Source organism: Amblyraja radiata, chromosome 31 (assembly GCF_010909765.2).
Source record: "Amblyraja radiata isolate CabotCenter1 chromosome 31, sAmbRad1.1.pri, whole genome shotgun sequence".
Classification (NCBI taxonomy): domain Eukaryota; kingdom Metazoa; phylum Chordata; class Chondrichthyes; order Rajiformes; family Rajidae; genus Amblyraja; species Amblyraja radiata.
In genome coordinates this window covers 32084064-32107224 of record NC_045986.1, presented here as the reverse complement: position 1 = coordinate 32107224, position 23161 = coordinate 32084064, and the positions used below count along the sequence as shown (strand labels likewise).

The 23161-nt window shown below is 44.3% G+C and overlaps 1 protein-coding gene across 2 annotated transcripts in view; it reads left to right on the top strand.

Moving 5' to 3' along the window:
• Positions 1-2631: 2631 nt before the first annotated feature.
• ctdnep1 (CTD nuclear envelope phosphatase 1) overlaps positions 2632-23161 on the top strand; it is a 46577-nt gene continuing 26047 nt past the window's right edge. Inside the window, exons 1-5 of one of the 2 annotated variants that reach the window (XM_033048495.1) lie at positions 2632-2760; positions 2858-3033; positions 11136-11202; positions 16348-16466; positions 21905-21976. In XM_033048495.1, the coding sequence (XP_032904386.1) occupies positions 2932-3033; positions 11136-11202; positions 16348-16466; positions 21905-21976 (360 nt within the window). In that variant the 5' untranslated portion in view covers positions 2632-2760; positions 2858-2931. The remainder of the gene's footprint in view (positions 2761-2857; positions 3034-11135; positions 11203-16347; positions 16467-21904; positions 21977-23161) is intronic. The other variant, XM_033048494.1, reaches the window with a different exon arrangement.

Here is a 23161-nt window from a genome sequence, read left to right as displayed (position 1 = left end):
CAGTTTAGTAGACATGTGTTCAGTGTTATTCACAGCTCAGACTGAGAGACATGACCCCCTCGCCCCCTCTTCTTGCAGAGACTGACTGAGGCACTCAACACTTCTGGGTTTTATAGTCCCTCTGGAAGGGGCATGGCCTTCAGGAGAGAGAATCTCAACATTTTTTAAACACTAATAACTCTTTTATTTTTCATCGATGGGAAAATCCTCTTGTCCTGCGCAGCGAAGAGGGACTCTGAGTAAGAGATATAATTATGAATATATGTTTATGTAAATATAATTGTCTTTATGGTTTATGTACATCATGAGAAATAAGATGAAGAGAAATAGGAGAAATAAGATGAAGTTTTATATATATATATTCCCTAAACTGTTACCTTACACTGTTAATTGGATTTATTTAAGTTTCAATGTGGCAAAGTATGAAGTCATTAAATTATTCACTCATGTAATCTCTTTCTTTGCTGAAACATTTCTCCCTTTTGTCAAAAAATAAATGTATACTCCCTGATTTAGACACATTACTGCACAGTTTCTCCCCGTCATTAATACCCTTTAAAGTATCTCAGTTTTGCCACTCCGCAGATTTTAGTGACATTGCATTAGTCAATGTTCTTTACATAATGCCTTCTTCTCTCGAGATGAATTTGGTAGATGAGCTATATCGCTCACACATACTGTTCCCCCGCAACGCTGATTACACTGCAAGAGCATAACGGAAGTCAGGTTAGGTTTCCCAAAATGGCGGAGGTTACGCTCAATTGCGTACTACACGTCAGTCCATTGGATTTTGCATTGGACCACCTTGCTCCGCTCTATCATCTTTGCCTTGCGGTGCTCCTGTGCTGAGGGTTTGCGGGTCCGAGATGTGCTTTCCCAGCCTGACATGCTGCTTCCTGTCTGTTAGGAAGCTGGTGATCCACTGACAGAGGGGTTCAGTCACAGTAAATTTGGAAAGTTTGGAGTGTAGTAGCTCTGGCACAATGGTGTTGAATGCAGAGCTAAAATCAACAAACAAAATCCATGCATCGGTCCCCTGGCGGTCTAGGTGCTGGCGGACAGAGTGCAGGCCTAGGTTGACTGTCATCCACTGATCTATTTGATCGGTATGCAAACTGTGGAGGGTCCAGCAAGGGGTTAGTGATATTTTTCAGCTTGGCCAGCACGAGTTGACCCTCTCACCTTATAGCTAATCCCTGTAATATCTGATATTTATATCCTAGGTAAAAGGCTCTCACTGTCCATTCTAACTATGCCTCATAATTTAAGTATTTCTATCAGGTCTCCCGTCAACCTCCACCACTCGTGATGTTGAGCAATTATGAAAAGTTTACGGGATGTAGGATGATTTTGCCCTGCCCTGTCCCACCTCGCACTCCCCCTGTCGTCCCGCTGGATCATGCCCTGCCTCCCCCCCCCCCCCCATTGCCCATCCCAGCCCCCTCCCCCCCTCCTTGCCCATCCCAGCCCCCTCTCCCCCCCCCCCCCCCATTGCGTATCCCAGCCCCCCCATTGCGTATCCCAGCCCCCTCTTGGTTCTTGGTTACTTGGTCCTCCAAAATATTCCAAATGGAATTTAAACCGGATGTGGTGAAGGGAGGGCTTAAGCCAGAAAGGGTTATTGGGAAGAAAGAGCTACTTTAAATTTAGTTGCATCTGGTTGGATAACTATAGTTGGGTGGAGATTATTCCATGCTTTAATTGTGCGTGGGAAGAACGAATTGCTGTACACATCTGTCTTTGTAGCTGGGATCACAAATTGGATCGAATGCCCTCGTCTGCTAATTGGTTTGGGTTTGGTGTAGGTCTTGTAATCTATGTCGAGCTGACCATTTAACATTTTGTAAAAACAGGTCAAACGGTGAGCTTCACGTCTGTCTTGGAGAGGGTTCCACCCCAGAGAATTCAGAAGTTTGGTGACACTCGCTTCTCTCTCATAGGTGTTAGTAACAAATCGAGCTGCCTGTCTTTGGACACGTTCGATGGAAGAATTGTTTTTATTTGTATATGGATCCCATGCTGCAACTGCGTAGTCCAAATGAGGTTTAACGAGGGTGAAGTATAGCTTCTCCTTGACAGAAGTTGAACAATGATGAAAGTTGCGCCTCAGAAAGTTTAGGACACCTGTTGCTTTCACCGTTGCATGATGAGTCTGACCATTCCAACGCAGATCATTCTGCAATTTGATGCCAAAATACTTGGTTTGTTTGGATTCTTCAAGGGTGGCACCAAGTATATTGTAAGATGTTTCACCTGGATTCCTCTTTCTGGAGACACGCATGGTTTCACATTTGGAAGGGTTGAACTGCATGTCCCATTGTTGTGACCACTCAACCATAGTAGAGATCCTTTTGGAGAGCATCTTCATCATCAGCTGACTTCATTGGACGGTGCAGCAAACTCTCCCCCCTCCCCCTCCCCCTCCCCTGCCCCTGCCCCTCCCCCTCCCCCCTGCCCCGCCCCCTCCCCCTCCCCTGCCCCTGCCCCTCCCCCTCCCCCGCCCCCCTGCCCCTCCACCTTCCCCCCTCCCCCTGCCCCTCCCCCTGCCCCTTGTCCCTCCCCCCTGCCCCTCCCCCTCCCCCTCCCCCTCTTGTCGCGCGCTGTCTGAGATCAGTTGGTGAGGCTCGAGCCGGTCGGCTCAGTGACGAGGACGTTGCCTTTAAGAGCGCGCGGGCCCTTTAAAGAGCGGTGAAGATGGCGGCGGCGACGCGGTGATGGGCGCGCGGGGCCCGGACCCGAGGCCGAGTGGACCTGAGGCCGGAGCCTGAGCCTGGGTCTGAGCCGCTCCCGGTCCCCGCTCCCGGAGTCTGGGTCTGAGCCGCTCCCGGAGTCTGGGTCTGAGCCGCTCCCGGAGTCTGGGTCTGAGCCGATCCCGGTCCCCGCTGCCCGGCCTCAGTCACAGTCACAGCCGCGGCCCGGGGCCGGCCCACGATGCTCAGCAAGTATTTCCTGATGGGTCTCCGCAGCTTCGTGTCGTTCACGGTGAAGGTTTGGAGCGTTTGTGTGGAGGCGGCGCGGAGGCACGTCCGCTCGGTGAGTGGGGGTGGGGGTGGGGGTGAGTGTGGGGGTGGGGGTGAGGGTGGGGGTGAGTGTGGGGGTGGGGGTGAGGGTGAGTGTGGGGGTGGGGGTGAGGGTGGGGGTGAGGGTGGGGGTGAGTGTGGGGGTGGGGGTGGGGGTGAGTGTGGGGGTGGGGTGAGTGTGGGGGTGGAGGGGGATCTGGTGGGGGGGGGAAACATATGGGGAATGATGTAACATAGAAATTAGGTGCAGGAGTAGGCCATTCGGCCCTTCGAGCCTGCACCGCCATTCAATATGATCATGGCTGATCATCCAACTCAGTATCCCGTACCTGCCTTCTCTCCATACCCTCTGATCCCTTTAGCCACAAGGGCCACATCTAACTCCCTCTTAAATATAGCCAATGAACTGGCCTCGACTACCCTCTGTGGCAGAGAGTTCCAGAGATTCACCACTCTCTGTGTGAAAAAAGTTCCTCTCATTTCGGTTTTAAAGGATTTCCCCCTTATCCTTAAGCTGTGACCCCTTGTCCTGGACTTCCCCAACATCAGGAGCAAATGTAGGCGGATGTACATGTGTCAGATTTTTTATAGAAAGGTGAAATCTAAATTTAATTTGGGAATTTTAGTTCAGCAACTGAGGAAGATGTTCATAAATTGGCATTGTGAGATCCTAATATAACATACTTTTAAATAATTGGAGTTGCACATTAGGACACCCAAATCGTGTGGATTGGGCAAGAAAATGTAATCTCTATCCAATGTTAATTTGTTTCATTTTTGGTTTGAATTGCTGGATTTTTTTGTTTCGATTTAGATTTAGATTTAGATACCCCGAGAAACATGATTTATAAAAAGAACAGTAAAACAGTCAAAACAGTCTAAAGTGCAAATGTGTCTGTGCCGGGTCAATGTGCGATGTGACCATCAAAGGGAGACAGTTCATGGGGGGGGGGCAGCACTCAGCAGGGCCGGTTCAGAGCCGCTATAGCTCTGGGGATGAAGCTGTTCCAGAGTCTGGAGGTGCGGGCGTAGAAGGCCTTGTAACATCTGCCGGAAGGTAGGAGTTCGAACAGTCCATTACAAGGGTGTGAGGAGTCTTTGTGGATGCTGACGGCCTTCCTGAGGCACCATGTGTAGTAGATGCCCTCCAAGGCTCGTAGCTGTGTCCCAATAATCTTCTGCACTCTGTGGACGACGCGCTGAAGAGCTCTCCTCTCCGCCTCCGTGCAGCTGAGATACCCCACAGAGATGCCATACGTTAGTATGCTCTCTGTGGTGCAGCGGTAGAAGGTTGTCAGCAGCTGTTGGGGCAGACCAGTCTTTTTCAATGTTCTCAGGAAGAGCAGTCGTTGCTGTGCCTCCTTGACCATCGCAGCGGTGTTGGTGGACCATGCGAGGTCCTCTGAGATGTGTGTGCCCAGAAACTAAAAGCTGGACACTCTCTCCACACTGTCCCCGTAGATGGAGATTGGGGCGTATTCCCCATTATGTCCTCCTGAAGTCGATAATCAGCTCCTTGGTCTTGGAGGTGTTTAGTGACAAGTTGTTACTTGAGCACGTGTCCGCCAGGTTCTGCACCTCCGCTCTTTGCATGGTGACTTTGCATGGATGTAAATCATCAGATATTATACTGTTAAATGTCCCATTTACCCTTTTAATATACTTTTTCTTCCTCGTCCATTGTTTTTCTTGAAATAAAGAATATGCTCCCTCAGCCTCTCCTGCTGCAGGAGCCACTTACTCCTCTAATTGCTGCGAGTCTAAATTTAGCTCACTGCCAGCGTGCTTTTAAAATGCTGCAAGGCACATTCACTTTGCCAAAGCTGCTGCTACTTGCAGGTAGCTCAACGATTGAGGTGGCAAGGATCAATATCCCAGAATCTGTTCAAGAAGTAACTGCAGATGCTGGAAAATCGAAGGTAGACAAAAGTGCTGGAGAAACTCAACGGGTGAGGCAGCATGGAGCGAAGGAAATAGGCAACGTTTTGGGCCGAAACCCTTCTTCAGACTGATGTAGGGGGGCGGGGGGGAAGAAGAATGGAAGAGGAGGAGCCAGACGGCTGAGAGAGAGCTGAGAAGGGGAGGAGACAGCAAAGGCTACCAGAAATTGGAGAAGTCAATGTTCAAGCCGCTGGGGTGCAGACTGCCCAAGCGTAATATAAGTTGCTGCTCCTCCAATTTCCGGTGGTGTTCACTCTGGCCATAGAGGAGGCCCAGGACAGAAACATTGAAACATAGAAAACATAGAAATTAGGTGCAGGAATAGGCCATTCGGCCCTTCGAGCCTGCACTGCCATTCAATATGATCATGGCTGATCATCCAACTCAGTATCCTGTACTGGGGTCGGATTCGGAATGGGAGGGGGAGTTGAAGTGCTGAGCCACAGGGAGATCAGGTTGGTTAATGCGGACCGAGCGGAGGTGTTTGGCGAAACAATCGCCAAGCCTACGCTTGGTCTCACCGATGTAAATCAGCTGACAACTAGAGCAGCGGATGCAATAGATGAAGTTGGAGGAGGTGCAGGTGAACCTCTGTCGCACCTGGAACAACTACTTGGGTCCTTGAATGGAGTCGAGGGGGGAGGTAAAGCGACAAGTGTAGCATCTCCTGCGGTGCTCCATCCCCTACTCCCAATTCCTCTGTCTACGCCGCTCTGCTCCCAGGATGAGGTGTTCCACAGCAGGGCATCGGAAATGTCCTCATTCTTCAGGGAACGGGGGTTCCCCTCCCCTACTATAGATGAGGCTCTCACCATGGTCTCTTCAATACCCCGCAACACTGCTCTCTCTCCCCATCCCCCCCACTCGGAACAAAGGCAGAGTCCCCCTAGTCGTCACCTTCCACCCCACTAGCCGTCACATACAACAAATAGTCCTCCGTCATTTTCGCCACCTCCAACGTGACCCCACCACTCGCCACATCTTCCCATCTCCCCCCCCTGTCTGCTTTCCACAAAGACCGCTCCCTCCGTAACACCCTGGTCAATTCTTCCCTTAGCACTCGCACCACCCCCTCCCCGGGCACTTTCCCATGCAACCACAGGATATGTTACGCTTGTCGTTTTACCTCCCTCCTCGACTCCATTCAAGGACCAAGCAGTCATTCCAGGTGCGACATAGGTTCACCTGCACCTCCTCCAAACTCTTCTGTTGAATCCGCTGCTCTAGATGCTGATCAACATCAGTGAGACCAAGCGTAGGCTTGGCGATCGTTTCGCTGAACACCTCCGCTTGGTCCGTATTAACCAACCTGATCTCCCTGTGGCTCAGCACTTCCCCTCCCATTCCGAATTCGACCTTTCTGTCCTGGACCGCCTCCATGGCCAGAGTGAGCACCACTGGAAATTGAAGGAGCAGCACCTTGTATTCCGCTTGGGCAGTCTGCACCCCAGTGGCTTGAACATTGACTTCTCCAATTTCTGGTAGCACTTGCTGTCTCCTCCCCTTCTCAGCTCTCCCTCAGCCCTCTGGCTCCTCCGCTTCCTTTCTTCTTCCCGCCCCCCCACCCTACATCAGTCTGAAGAAGGGTTTTGGCCCGAAACATTGCCTATTTCCATAGATGCTGCCTCACCCACTGAGTTTCTTTAGCACTTTTTTCCCAGAATCTGTGGTCATTTGTAACATGATGGGGTTCACAGTAAAATACTGTGGAGACTGATGTGGCAATTGCAATAAGCAAACCAATTGCCTTCTCCAACCAGACATGATTGTTGATTCTACATAGAAGTGGCTCTCCTATCCCTATACACAGTTAGACAGATACATGGATAGGACAGGTTAGAGGGATATGGACCAAGTGCAGGCAAGTGGGACTAGTGTAGCTGCAACATGTTGGTTGGTGTGGGCAAATTGTGCCGAACGACTTGTTTCCAACCTGCTTAAGAGTTTGATAACTGTGGAAAAGTAGCTGTTCTCGAAACTGGAGGTACCAGCTTTCAAGCGTTTGTATCGTCTGCCTGACAGAAGGGGGGAGAATAATTAGATGATGTGGTGGGGGAAGACTATTGGGCGAATAGAAGATTGGGGGGGGTGGGGTGCAGCATTAAAACAAACAAAGATCAACACAAGAACAGGCCCTTCGGCCTACAATGTCCATGACAAACATGATGCCAAACCATCTCTTATCTCTCTGTGCATTATCCATACCCCTTCATTCCCTGTCCATCCATATGCCTATCCTAAATCTCAACTGCCACTTTCATATCTAGCCCAAACATCAACCTTGACAGCACTTTCCAGGCACTTATCGACTTCATGTAAAAGGAAAAGCTGCCCCGCACATCTCCTTTAAACTTTACCCCTGTCACCTTAAATCTCTGCTCTCTGGTACAGGTGCACAACCTTTTATCCGGAGTTCCGAAAAGCTCCGAAAACCGGACATTTTTTCCAGGATGTCGTCTGCACACCAAAGCTCGCGTTTGGCGCCAAACTTGACCCGAAACGACCCACGGTCAACCCAGGTCTGTACTACTGTAGCGGCTGCGTCCTCCCCGGAGACCGGGGAGACACTTAAACATCTGTAAATCATTGCTTAAATGTTAGTCAGTTAGTTTGGAGGGCTTTTATGTGAAGGGGGAAACTTTAATTCTTAGTCCCCTACCTCGTCGGAGAGGCGGGGAGCGGCCAATGCCTTACCGGGACGCCCGCAGCCCCTGCTCCGCGATGTTGTGTGTCGGCGGCCACAGTGCTCCGGAGCTTACCGCACGGCGACCCGGTAAGGCATTGCCCGCTCCCCGCTGGTATCCCAGCGCTGCGACGCCGCCGACTCCCAACATCGCGGAGCTGGGGCTGCGGGCTCCCGGCCGCGGGCCGCGGGAGGCGCTGGATTTGGAGCGCCGTGCAGCCAGGGGTAGAGTTGCCGGGATCGGAGCTCCAACCGGCGCCGCTCGCGGCCGGACGCCCGCAGCCCCCAGCTCCGCGATGTTGGGAGTCGGCGGCCACAGCGCTCCGGAGCTTACTGCACGGCGACCCGGTAAGGCATTGCCCGCTCCCCGCCTCTCCGACCAGGTAGGGGACTAAAAATTAAAGTTTTCTCCTTCACCCCCCCCCCCCCCCCCCCACCACATAAAATCCCTCCAAACTAACTGACTAACATTTAAGCAATGATTTACAATGATTCCCCGGTCTCCGGGGAGGAGGCAGCCGCTCCAGACTGTTCAAGCCGCCCGCGCTACCTACCTAATCTACGCTAAAAATCTTCCATTCGGAAATCCGAAAAGTTCCGAAATCCGACAAGTGTCTGGTCCCAAGGCTTTCGGATAAAAGGTTGTGCACCTGTATTTGTTTTTACATCTTGGGGGGGGGGAGGGGGAGGTTCTTGCTGTTTGCTAGACGAGGAAGAGCTATAGTCCACTGGCAATAAATTGTTGGAGAAAGGGCAGAGGAGAAACAGATAAGTGAGGTTTAGTTGCAAGGTGGTACAGTCGGGCAGAAGAATCGGGCAAGTGGATAATCACGTTGGTATTTTTTTGGGAAGGGCACAAGATGAAAGAAATTGACTATTTGATAGGGGTCACATGAAGACCAGGTTGTGCCCAGTGTAACAACGTTGATCACAATCCCATGGAATGCTGCTTAGGGAATATTGCATTGGTAGCTCGGTTATTAGTTGGTTATTTATGCAGAGATTGAATCAGGATCAATAATGACAGCATGCCAGGAAGCGCCTTGTTGAATTTCCAAAGTGACACAAACTTATCCAGAAGTGTATTTTTTATATTGCAGCTGTGTAAAATCACTTTTTTCTGTTTTAAATGGATGGTGACTCTGAATACAGAATTGAACGGCGTTATCCTTCGGGATCCAACTTTCTAGATAGGCACATGGAAGTGCAAGGATTAAAGGTATATGGATCACATACAGGCAGATGAGATCAGTTTAATTTAGCATCATTTTTAACACAAACATTGTAGACCAAATGGCCCATTCCTGCCCTGTGCTCTATGTTCTAAGTCATGCTGGAAGTAATGTAGGAATAATAATGCCTCAACAGAGGTAGCATTTTGTAGTGCACACTTCTGAGAAACAATTCAACATTGGAAGGAGGGGAAAAAAGAGGGATAAATAGAATTCTGCTTCATTCTGTTGCAGTATGTGTCATGCTGAAATAATTTACCATTATACTTCCACTTTCTGAGAGTTACATTCAAAGTTTATTTGCTGCAGGCAGAATGAATGGAACAGAGTAAATTGCATTTCAACGTTTGAAGTGATCAGAAGACCTTCTATCAGAGGTCCCCAGTGAAAACATTTTTAAAGAAGAACCAGTAACTTGCATCTGAAATGTATAGTCGTGACTGAGGGATTGTTAATCTTTGCAGTGATATAAATGGTGCATTGCCTTTCCTCTCGCAATGTACTGAAAGCATGTAGATGTTATGCTGCCTACACTATTTTGACCAATTTAGTTTAGTTTAGTTTCGAGATGCAGCGTAGAAACAGGCCCTTCAGCCCACCAAGTCCGCACCGACCAGCGATCCCCACATCCTATCACTATCCTACACTCGGGACAATTTTTACACTTGTACCAAGCCAATTAACCTACAAGCCTGTATGTCTTTGGAATGTGGGAGGAAACCGAAGATTTCAGAGAAAACCTATGCAGGTCGCAGGGAGATCGTACAAACTCTGTACTGACAAGCACTCGTAGCGAAGTTTGAACCCGGGTCTCTGGTCTAGTAAGCACCAACTCTACTGCTGCGCCACCATGCAGCCCCTAATTTTATTTGAACTTCTGAACTTGCTATGGAGGTTCAAACCATCTGTTCAAAGTCAGTGCAGAATGCTGTATGGTATGAAATGTACTGATTGCTGCTAAAACATTTTACTGTTGTTTAGGAGAATGAGAGGCAATTGCATTAAATTTTTAAACATTATTGAAGGACTGAACAGGCTAGGTGCAGAAAGGATGTTTCCTCTGGCTGAGGAATCTAGAACTCAAGTGCACAGGTTTGGTATAAGGAGCAAGCCATTTAAGATTGAAATGAGGAGAATGTTTTGAGTTGGAGTGGTGACTCAGTACATTCGAGTGACAACGCAATAAATCCTTGGATATTAAAGAAATTGCGATATGGGGTTAGTGCAGGAAAATTGAGTTGTGAAAATATCAGTCATGATCCTGATGAATGATGGAACGAGATTAAAGTGGCAGGTGACCGACACTTGTTCCTTGTGTCCTTATGATCTGGCTGAACCGACGGCATGTGCATTGGCAGACAGGTCTATTTTTTAAGGTATATTCTGGCACAGAGAAGCCAACATGGCAAGCATTTTTATTGAAATTGAACTGCTGTGGGTTCTGCATTCAACCACATTGGGTTGTCAGTTCTGGCCTTACACTGTTTTGATTAAGCCATGTGGACTTTTATTGATTGTTCTGCTATCCTGCTTTGGACCATCTAATATTGCTCAGCTGTGATCTTGTTGAATGACGGAATGGGCTCGAGGCCACATGGCCTACTCCCTGCTCCTATTTATGTTATGTTATCTAAATTTAAAGTAAGTGTAGTTACGCAGAGTGAAGCAGCTGTAAACTGGTGGCCTGTCAGTTACTGGCATGTTGTATGTTATGCACGTTTGGAACATAATCAAACCGTTAGGTACACTAACATATGGGCTAACCAATTTGAACCTGACTCTTGGACCAGGATTAAGCACCCCTGTCTACTAAATCATGATTTGTTTTTTTGTAGAAATTGACATTGGGTTTGGCCCTCAGGCTGTGGAGGGACTTGGGCACTGAGGTGACAACGTGTATTTTTTATAGGTCAGGATTGGATTTGATTGGCATGAGGCCTAATCTAATAACTACCTGAAAAGAAGAGGGTATGATGGGAAATGTAGCTCCATTCAGAGGGCAAAACGGCAGACATGCGTACAATTTCACAGCTTGCCATTCGGGCATTCTCCGATTGCAGTCTGCTTGTCATGACTCGTAATGATGCTTGGCCTTCATGTCTGAAAATTAGATTGCATTGAGGACTTCCAACGTATTATTGGATTTTTCTCATGGTAATCTGTGTGTGACGGTGTTCTAGCACAATTATTACCAGGAAGAATGAGTAAATGAAAGCAGGGGTATCCATCTTAACTAATGTTGCTAATTTTGTCTTGTAGATAATCCAATACCAGACAGTGCGCTATGACATTTTGCCTCTATCTCCTCTTTCCCGCATCAGAATAAGTAAGTACTAATCCAGTGATCCAGTTATACTGTTTGTCGAGCTCAAGTAAAACTTTTTATGTGTCTGCAGATTGAGACATGCAAAACTTCATTAAAAAAATCTGTATGTTTTCTGCACAGCTTGTGACTCTTGCATATTGGCAGCCACAAGCAGAACTTGTCCACAAGTTCAGTTGTAAGAAGCATAGAGTTGAGTTGGGGAGTGTAGGAGAGTGACGTTTGAATAATATGTGGATTGGATATGTTGGCAGTCTGTTCCGGAGATTGAATATTACTTGATGAGTACTTTATTTGCATAATGCTTGGTGTTAAATCATATGTTTGCTCGCATTTAGAATTTTGATTTTCCATATGCTTTGAACATGTCTTATGAATTGAATTGAAAGATACAGCATAGAAAAAAGCCATTTGGCCCACTGAGTCCATGCAGATTTACAGTGGCCAATTAGCCTTCAAACCTGCATGTCTTGGGATGTGGGAGGAAACGTGAGCACCCAGAAGAAACCCACGTGGTCACAGGGAGATCATGCAAATTCCACACAGACAGGACCTGAGGTCAAGATCAAACCTGGGTTTCTGGGACTGAGGCAGCATTTCTTCCATCTGCACCACCGTGAGCATGAGTGATCTGAAAGTTTTTTTCTTTCTCTATGGTTGCTGTCTGAACTGTTGAGTATTTTCAGCAATTTCTGTTCATATTTGAGATTTTCTGTATCTTGGAGAGAATTGAAAGAGAATGGGCTAATTAGGGATAGCTAGCACAGCTTTGTACGCAGCAGGTCGTGTCTCCATAAAGGGGATTGATGAAGGTAGGGCAGTGGATGTATACATGGATTTTAGTAAGATTTTAGTAAGATTTTTCATAAGGCCCCTCATGGTGGCTTGATCCAGAAGATTAAGATGTACAAGATTTGTGATGACTTGCTCATATGGATTCAGAACTGGTTTATTCATGGTAGACAGAGGGTTGTGGCAGAAGATAGATATTCTGCCTGGAGGTCTGTGACCAGTGGAGTTCTGCAGGGTTCTGTGGTGGGACCTCCATCGTGTTTTCTCTGGAATGTTGGAGGTTGAGGGGAGACTTGAATGAAGAATATAACATTTTGAGACGCATAGATAGAGTGGACAGTCAGAACCTTTATCCCAGGGTGGAAATGTCCAGTACCAGGGCATAGTTATAAGGTGAAAGGGAAAGTTTAATGGAGATGTGCGAGGCAGCACAGAGAGTAGTGGGGGGTCTTGAACACACTGCCAGGGGTGATGATGGTGGAGCCAGATATGATAGTGGTGTTTAAGAGGCTTTTTGATTGGCAGTTAATAGAGGATGTGGATCATGTACAGGCAGATGAGATCAGTTTGTTTTGGCATCATGTTCAGCACAAACATTGTGGGCTGAATAACTTGCTCCAGTCCTGTTCCGTTGTATGATTTTGTATTGTTCTATTTTCTCTGTAGGGTCTTGGGTTGTTAATGTGAGTGCTGAGAGTGAATGTTAGCAGACTGTTGGTTGATTGTGTGATTTTTAACCTGGTATTATCTTGGAATCTTGACTGTTGGGAAAGATTGTGCTATTGTTATTTTTCATTACAATATAACAGGAGCCCAAAAATAAAGGAATATATTAATCTGAACAGATGGGGAAAGGGCAAAACTGGATAAGTAAATTAATTTGAGGCACGCTACGGTATTAGAATGTGGATTATTCATCAGCGAAAGTTTATTGGTCACGGATGACTAATTATGGAAGTTCACAGATAAAAGTACAAGGATAGTACATCGTAACTGTGGGTGAAGTAGAATAAAAATTAATGATTTAAAGGAAATTGAGGATGATAAGGAGATCAAGAGTTGCAAAATTTGTACACTAATTGCTCATGTCGACTATTTGAATGTTATCCAATCATTTAATATGTTGTGTGTGTGTGATATATTTGTTTGCATGATAGGAGAGATTTGATATGGAAGACTTTTGTTTCCTGTCAATTGAATTTTCTCGTTATATGAATTTTTGGAATATAGATAGGATCCTATTATTTATGGAATATGCACGGGGAATTAGGATCTAGATAAAGCTGAGTCTGATTAGAGAGCTCGGCTTCTATGCCAAGGTGATTTGTGTTCATCTAGACATTTAAAAGCTGTCAGCCACCCTGCTTCCTTTATTTTCTCCAGGTACTCGACACTCTCTGGGTGAGAGAGGCCTCTCTGAGATCCTTTCTACCTTTCTTACCCTTTGTGTTCCCTAGTTTTATCTTCCTCTTGTGAAAAGGTTTCCTTCAGTCTACCCTATCTATACCCCTTAATCTCTGCCACGTTAGAGAGAAAAGGCTTAGCCTGTTGAGTCTTTTGTCATAACGAAAATGCTCCATTTCGAGCAACATTTGTCTAAAGAAGTGTACCGAATGAAAAATTCATCTGTATTTTCTTCCACAGATGCTGCCTGACTCACTGAGTTCTTCAGCAGTCAATTTTTGGTTAAGACTCTGGTGAATCTCCTCTGCACTCTCCCACACTTATCATGTTTTTCCTTTTGACATATGATGAAAGAATGGGTGGAACGTACTTCTATTCACTGGAATTTAGAAAGATGAGAGGGAATCTTATAGAAACATATAAAATTCTGAAAGGATTGGACAGGCGAGATGCAGGAAAAATGTTCCCGATGTTGGGGGAGTCCAGACAAGGGGTCACAGTTTATGAATAAGGGGTTGGCCATTTAGGACTGAGATGAGGAAAAACATTTTCAGCCAGAGAGTTGTGAATCTGTGGAATTCTCTGCCACAGAAGGCAGTGGAGGCCAATTCACTGGATGTTTTCAAGAGAGAGTTAGATTTAGCTCTTGGGGCTAAATAAATCTGAATGATCATATTGAATGACAGTGCTGGCTCGAAGGGCCGAATTGCATACTCCTGCACCTATTTTTCTATGTTGCTAAGGTGTAGTGAGCAGAACTGCATGCAGTACTCCAGCTGGGATATGACCAATGTTTCATAAAGTTGGAACACAACCTCCTGCTCTTGTATTCAATACTGTCCTCGACTAATGAAGGGCAGCAATGATATGGGTAGACAAAAATGCTGGAGAAACTCAGCGGGTGCAGCAGCATCTATGGAGCGAAGGAAATAGGCAACGTTTCGGGCCGAAACCCTTCTTCAGACTGAAGTAGGGTGGAGGGGGGTGGGGAGAAGAAAGGAGAAAGGAAGAGGAGGAGGAGCCAGAGGGCTGAGGGAGAGCTGAGAAGGGGAGGAGACAGCAAGGGCTACCGGAAATTGGAGAAGTCAATGTTTATGCCGCTATGGTGCAAACTGCCCAAGCGGAATATGAGGTGCAGCTCCTCCAATTTCCAGTGGTGCTCACTCTGGCCATGGAGGAGGCCCAGGACAGAAAGGTCAGATTCGGAATGGGAGGGGGAGTTGAAGTGCTGAGCCACAGGGAGATCAGGTTGGTTAATGCGGACCGAGCAGAGGTGTTCGGCGAAACGATCGCCAAGCCTACGCTTGGTCTCACCGATGTAGATCAGCTGACATCTAGAGCAGCGGATGCAATAGATGAGGTTGGAGGAGATGCAGGTGAACCTCTTTTGCACCTGGAACGACTGCTTGGGTCCTTGAATGGAGTTGAGGGGGCAGATAAAGGGACAAGTGTTGCATCTCTTGCGGTTGCAAGGGAAAGTGCCCGGGGAGGGGGTGGTGCGGGAGGGAAGGGAAGAATTGACCAGGGAGTTACGGAGGGAGCGGTCTTTGCGGAAAGCAGATGGGGGGGAGATGGGAAGATGGGGCGAGTGGTGGGGTCACGTTGGAGGTGGCAAAAATGATGGAGGACTATTTGTTGTATGTGACAGCTAGTGGGGTGAAAGGTGAGGACTAGGGGGACTCTGCCCTTGTTACGAGTGGGGGGATGGGGCGAGAGAGCAGTGTTACAGGGTATTGAAGGGACCCAGGTGAGAGCCTCATCTATAGTAAGGGAGGGGAACCCCCGTTCCCTGAAGAATGAGGACATTTCCGATGCCCTGGTGTGGAACACCTCATCCTGGGAGCAGATGTGGCGTAGACGGAGGAATTGGCAGTAGGTGATGGAGTCCTTACAGGAAGCAGGGTGGGAAGAAGTGTAGTCTAGATAGCCCTGGGACTCAGTGGGTTTATAGTGGATGTCGGTCAGATGTCTATCACCTGCAATGGAGATAGTGCGGTCAAGAAATGGTAGGGAAGTGTCGGAGGTAGTCCAGGTGTATTTTAGTTCTGGGTGGAAGTTAGTGGTGAAGCGGATGAAGTCAGTCAGTTGTGTGTGGGTGCAGGAGGTAGCACCAATGCAATCATCGATGTAGTGGAGTTAGAGGTCAGGGATGGGGCCCTGGTATGTCTCGAACAAGAATTGTTCGACATACCCTACAAAGAGGCAGGCATAGCTGGGGCCCATGCGCGTGCTCATTGCTACACCTTGTATTTGGAGGAAATGGGAGGAGTCAAACGAAAAGTTATTAAGGGTAAAGACCAGCTCCGCTAGGTGGAGGAGAGTATCTGTAGAAGGGGATTGGTTAAGCACATTATTTACCTGTGCTGCTACCTTCAAGGATCTTTGGACTTGTACATAGAGGTTCCTCTGTTTCTCAATACTCCCCAAGGCCTTACCATTCATGTGTAGGAAGGAAGTGCAGATGCTGATTTAAACCAAAGATAGATTAAAAAAATGCTGGAGCTACTCAGCGGATCAGACAGCATCTCTGGAGAAAAGGAATGGGTGACACTTCGGGCCGAGGCCCTACCATTTGTGGTCTATATCTAAACCTTGCTATACTTCCTAAATGCAATACCACACATTTTATCTAGATTAAACTTTGACTGACATTTTTTAGCCCATTTCACCAACACCAATATGACTAAGTATATCATCTATATTATCAGTAGCTCTACCGATCTTCGTTTCATCTGCGAGCTCAGTGATCATGCCTTCTGTATTCTCATTCGTCACTTGCATATATTATAATTCGCATGGGTCCCAGCACTGGTGGGTATAGAACAGCACTAATTATCAGAATCAGAATCACACTTTATAGGAATCCAATCATGAAATGTCTTGGTGGTCATTGATTGAAGGATATTATTTTCTAGACTGAAGTTTTTCCTCCTTTCACCCAACTCTTTGCAGATCAAATGAAAAAGAAGATTCTTGTTTTGGATTTGGATGAAACATTAATACACTCGCATCATGATGGCGTTTTGAAACCAACAGTGAGGCCAGGAACACCACCAGATTTCATGCTCAAGGTGAGGCAATTTACCTCATTAGAAATTAATTAATCCGATTAGAAATGGATGCAGGTTTGTATAAATAGTTTTGTTTTTTAATGTCTGAGTATGTACACCCCAGTTTTGATGAGAAACTAGCTTTGTACTGCCATGTTTTAGTTTGGCTTGATTTTTGATTCCATTAATTTCTAGAGAAATGTTTTTAAGTCACTTGTGAAGGATAATTTAAAATTGCATGAAAAGTTAATGGTTTCTATGACGAGTTCGTATCTGAATTGGTCCCTCTGTGGTAACAGATTATTACAGCTGATTTTTAAAAGGTCCATTGAGTAATTGTTATAGTTAGACAGCACGGAAACGGGTCCATCAGCCAACTCATCCATGCCAACTAAGTTACCTTAATGCGATACTCCCACATGGTATGCCGGGGCCGTTCCATCTACCATCTAAATGTCATTTTAAATGTCATAATTGTACCTACCTTTACCACTTCCTCTGGTTGTTAATTCTATGTATGCGCCACCCTCTGTGTGTAAAGAGTTTCCCTTCAGACCCCTTTAAAAAATTTTTGTCTTCCACCTTAATCTGTGCCCTCGCAGTTTAGAAGGATGTGAGTCAAACAGGAGCAGGTGGGACATTGGTCGGCATGGGCATGTTGGGCTGAAGGGCCTGTTTCCATGCTGTATGACTGACTATATGACTATTATACTATCCCTTTAAAATGGATTTCAATAATTTATCCACCACTGAGTAATGATCTCATTTCTCTTTTAAGCAGTGCAACCAAGTTAGCACTTATCATGAAGAATTGGAAAGAACTGTACTAAGAGCTTCTCCAATTTCCTCACTTGCAGCTTTTAATAGCCTAGAATGCATTCCCTCTAACTAGTTAACAAAAAAAACCGCAGCTGCTGCAATCCGTCTGAGGAAGGGTTCTAACCCAAAAAAGTTCTGTCTATTTCCTGCCACAACACACTGCCTGATCTGCTGAGTTCCCTTGGCAATTTGTTTATTGTGCTAATAATATAACTATTTAGCAGTAATGTAGCAGCATTTGAATGGTGTGATATTTTTATTGAACAAAGGGAGCATTTTTCTTGTCGGCAGGTAACAACCGTGCACAAAACTGAGAGCCAGAATACCCAAAGGATGTCCCCAACTAAATTCCATTCTTATTTCCTGATTTCAAACATAAGATTTTGATGCAAACAAGACAGTATAGGAAGGGTTTTGGACTTGAAACATTATCTCTATTTTTCTCCACATATGCTACCTGACCTGCTGAATGGTTGCAGTGTTTTCTATTTCTGCAATAGTACAAGGGGCCACATTCCACAGCACTTGCAACAGTTGGATATGGGAAGGACCAACAATAAATATTAATGTGCAGAGCATAAGCTGCTGCTGCCTGCCTTTTTTTAGTTGTACAACATTTTAAAACTTTGGAAAGTCAATTGCCTTGAAGAATTCAGCCCCAAGTTCAGAAATATAATATTTAAGAATAGAGGAACTGCAGATGCTGGTTTACAAAAAAGGGCATAAATTGCTGGTTACACAGTGGGTCAGGCAGCATCTCTTGAGAACATGGATAGGTGATGTTTCGGGTCGAGACCCTTAAGATAAAGAAGGATCTTGACCCAATACGTCACCTATCCATGATCTCCCGAGATCCTGCCCGATCCACTGAGTTACTCCAGCATTTTGTGTCTTTATTTGATATTTGAGAATGTTTTGTTTCAGATAATTTGGGGTTTGCTATAACACAAATGGGTATGTTCCTAAGAAAGCTCGTATTGCAGAAAATTGTGTATGAAGGCAATTGTGTCAGTGGTGGAAAGGGGATTCAGGGCTAGATAATTCAGACTTTCATAATGTAGGTATGTTGCAAAGCCTACCTGAAGCGTCGCTGAAAATCTGTCGCTGCGGGTGTGCGCGATTTTGGCGCCGTTTAGAGGGGGGCGGGTTTAAAACGCGATTTTTTTCTAGGCTGTTCCAATCGAAGATGTTCAGCCTAGTAAATTATTAACGAAAAATCGCTGAAAGACCCCGTCGCAAAAGCTATTATTAGTTTTAAAGGCCTTGAATAATAGTTATAGTAGTTTAAAAATCAATCTATAAACCCGCGACCACCAGCAACCGCAGGGTCTCATAAAGCAGACAACTGAAGGTCGGCTGTATATTTTTACATTAAAAAGGGCTTCTTAAGATCCCTTTATACAAAGTTCAATATTGCGAGTAGCTCATTTTGGGCCCATTATATCCCGCAGTATTTTTCTGGGCATTTGGGGGCACAAATCTACCGCAATGTGAACGTTCTAAACCAGCGCGTTCACAGGGACCCACTGGAAAGCTGATTTAAATGGGCATTTATTTACAGCAATTGAACACTGAATTCCTTCCATTTGGCCTATAAATTAATGTAAATGAGATTTAAAAATCATGTTTTATTGTGAATTATTTGTGAATATTATTTGGACATTTAGGCTATTTAAAAATGTTAATCATTTATAAGAAATGGATAGATGTTTAGATCTAGTAATTGAAGTCTGAAATTAGCTACAATTAGGTAACTAACTAATTATATGCTTTAATTTCAGGTCATCCAAGTAAGATTATTTTATATTTGTTTCAGAATGCTTCAATCTATGATAACTGAAAATTTCATTCAGTTCTCTTAATTTTTAAGAAAGTTATGGGCTTTTGACTGTTCACGATCACAGCTTTTTTGTTATGTCCATAGAAAATCAATAGGGAACAAGATGCTAATTTCCGAGTATGAAAATGGCCATAACTTTTTAAATACTTGAGATATGAAAGTGAATTAGGTGTCAAATGAAACTTATTTTTATGCTTTATCTGATGGGATAAATTGCAGACTTGATTTTTAAAATCTCAAAATTTTGTAACATTGCTACATAATGGATATTTTTCCCACGGGATTTCTCAAATGAAAGTCTTTTAATAGCTTTAAGTTTATTTTTGTTATTGCAAGATAAACATCTTAAAGGCTATATGTTACATTGTTTAATGGAGTAATATTGCACAAGTGTCAATAAAAGCTGTTGCTTGTCAATTCAATGGCTACCTGCAGTTAAATTAGCAACTGTATATTGGTGCCTGATTACTCCGGGCTGGGTACATGGAAACATTCTCAGTCAAAATCACATTTTAACCAATTTGGCCCATGTAATGCAAATATTGTTCCCTGATTCATAATTTGTGTTATATTTAATTTATGTTACAGCATAACGACCTCAGATTCAGAATTGTTGAATCACTTTTCTGAATTAAATTGCCTTCGCTATTTTCTGCGCAATTATATCTCTACCATCTACCTAATCTTGCTGTCTGAAGTTTTCCCCTTCACAGCCATTGTTAGTTTATTCTGCATTCCTATTGGTCAAGTACATGGATAAGAAAGGTATAGAGGGATACAGACCAATAGCAAGTACAGGGCATCTTGGTCGGCATGGACAAGTTGGGCCGAAGGGCTTGTTTCTGTGTGTATGACTCCATGACTTCATAATGTTTAGATCACAATCACTAAAAAAGTGTTGCAAAAATGAGAGGAATAGATCAGTTAAACACTCAGTCTCATGCCCAGAGTAGAGCAATCGAGAACTAGACGACATGGGTTTATGGTGATGGGCGAAAGATTTAATGGGAACCTGAGGGGGTAACATTTTTACACAAACGGTGGTGGGTGTATGGAACAAGCTGCTGGAGGAGGTAGTTGAGGCAGGTACTATCGCAACTTTTAACAAGCATTTAGAAAGGTACATGGATAGGTTTAGAGGAATTATGGGCCAAAATCAGGCAGGCGGGACTAGTGTAGGTGGGCATGTTGGTTGGCATGGGCAAGTTGGGCCGAAGGCACTGTATTACTCTGACTCTGAAAGCTAATTAATTCTTTCCCCCGGACTCCCTAAAAATCTGAAATTGTTTTATCCTGGATTAAATATTCTTACTAAATAGAAGCTAATTTTTGAATAGTAATTTATACTCGGGAATTGTAGTAATGCAATAAGTCATTAAGTGTAGGAAAAGAGCTGTAAAATGTAGTTACTTACAGAAAGTGTTGTGCTGTTTCAAAATCTGAAACTGTTGATGAGTTATCACCATATTTGGAGATCAATTGGGGTTTTTTTTTCAAGTTCAAGTGAGTTTATTGTCATGTGTCCCTGTATGGGACAATGAAATTCTTGCTTTGCTTCAGCACACAGAACATAGTAGGCATTTACTACAAAACAGATAAGTGGTATCAAAACAGTATCATGGTATATGGACACATTTATCTGTTTTGTAGTAAATGCCTACTATTTTCTGTGTGCTTAAGCAAAGCAAGAATTTCATTGTCCTATACAGGGACACATGACAATAAACTCACTTGAACTTGAACTTGAACTTGAAGTGTGTCCATATACCATGATATAAATATACACACATGAATAAATACTTGGAGGACAGGAAGTATTTTGTGTTGAGAATTAATGGTCTACTGGTTTCAATTTGAATGTTAAACACAAATGTTTCCTGTCCTCGATCTGCATGAGCAAAGAAGAAAGATACTTTTGTGTAGACACGAATAATTGACCAAAGTATTACAGGAATTTAGTATTTGTATGAAGTGGACAAGTGATACTTTTAATAAGATGGGTATTAGATATCAAATTATTAACCTCCGAGAAATATTTTGAAATCTTCCAAGTATTCTTCTAGATCAGCTGTTCTTTGTGTAGTCCTATATATGGACTATTTTTGAGGAGCTCGGACGTTACATATTATGGTTTGAGATAGATTTTGCATAGAATGGAGATGGAATTACAGATGTGAAAAGGTTCGGAAAAGGAAACTCTGAGTATTAGGGTGAAGTGCAAAAGAAAAGAGAGTAGGTTAAGCAGGGAAGAGGGCTAAGGATGGTTGCTTGTAAAAAATCTTGAGTTGACGAGAGGGTGAGCAAAGACCATTGCTCTTGAAAAGGAGGCGCAGTCGTCTTTCTTACAGTTAGGCTTTCTTCCCAACCAATTGTTCAAGCGCTTTTGATTGCAACAGGCGCCTTAATTTAGTTCAACAAAGAAACTGACAAGTTACTAAAGAACCTTCAGGTACAATAAACGAGGTGAAAGATCCATTTAGTAAGGAATGTTAACATGTGGACAACACAAGTGGGACATGAGTATTGGGCAATAGCAATACCATTTTCTTTCATGCTTGACCATAGTACTAGAACTATTCCTCTTAATGAGATCTCTAGGTGAACAGATTTACTTTTTTTAAAGTTGTTTTTGTGTGTGTGACATTAAATTTTAATTGTAATAAATGGAATTAATTACTACTGGAAAATAGACTTCATTAATGGATTTTGAGTTTGGCCAGGAGATCATTTGGCTGTGATCATTAATCATAACATGAGTTTTATATATGGACTATTATTTAATGATGCTTTTTTTATTCAGGTGCTAGTTGACAGACAACCAATCAGATTTTTTGTACATAAAAGGCCTCACGTTGACTTCTTTCTGGAAGTGGTAAGTTAGTTGGAAACATTAAACGTTCAAATTCAAGACTTTAGTTGCAGTAATCTGCCTAAATTATGTTCCTGACAAGAAGAGAAAGGTGTTGCTTATTTTCAGCTACCTTTCTCGCTTCAGAGATTGACTGTGTGTGTTGCTGGAATTCTGATCCATGCATGCTAATTTATGCTGAGGCTTAGTTACAAGGGAATTGCAAAGTGATTGCGTATTTTTTCTTGAAAGAAAATGGCAGCACAAAAAGGAGAGGGCAGGGTGTGAGCTGTGGGGCCACCTTAACTGCTGTTGCTACGCAAGATTGAATTGGATATCTTCATACTTAAGTGCTTCAATACTACAAGCATAAATTAATGGGCTGCAGTTTCAGTGGTTTAAGTACAGTGATTCTACAGTTTTGCAAGTAGCAAAATAATTTGATCTGGCCTCTCTCATAAATAAAGGGGAGGTCATTCTCTTAGAATAAAGTGGAGGTCATTTAAGACTGAGGTGAGAAAATACTTTTTCTCCCAGAGAGTTGTGAATTTATGGAATTCCCTGCCACAGAGGGCAGTGGAGGCCAAATCACTGGATGGATTTAAGAGAGAGTTAGATAGAGCTCTAGGGGCTAGTGAAGTCAAGGGATATGGGGAGAAGGCAGGCACGGGTTATTGATATGGGACTATCAGCCGTGATCACAATGAATGGCGGTGCTGGCTCGAAGGGCCGAATGGCCTCCTCCTGCACCTATTTTCTATGTTTCAATGTTTATAGGCAGTTACCAGCTCACTACATAATATCCAGAGAATACCAGAGGATATGTTGCTACATTGACGGTACCATGGTAATGAGGGCTGTTGTGGTTGGATGTGAGTGACTTTTTAAAGTTGATTCAGCAGTCATGGAAATAACGGTGATGCTGAGTGGAAATTACTGCTTTTGAACTATCTAATTTTCAAACAAGCTTTCTGAAGGTGATCGTACGCTTAAGTAGATCATAGTAAATGTTATTGATAGCAATTAGTTACTTCTGAGCAGTTTATTGTATTTTGTGAATATTTTCTGAGACATTCATGCTTGGAAGCGAGCCTAGTGGATCATTTAAAATATTGAGTAACCTTTAATCAGTATTAAAACCTTACATTTTCCATTATAACACGGGTAGTTTTAATTTAAATTGTAAATTGATTTCATAATCAAATGACT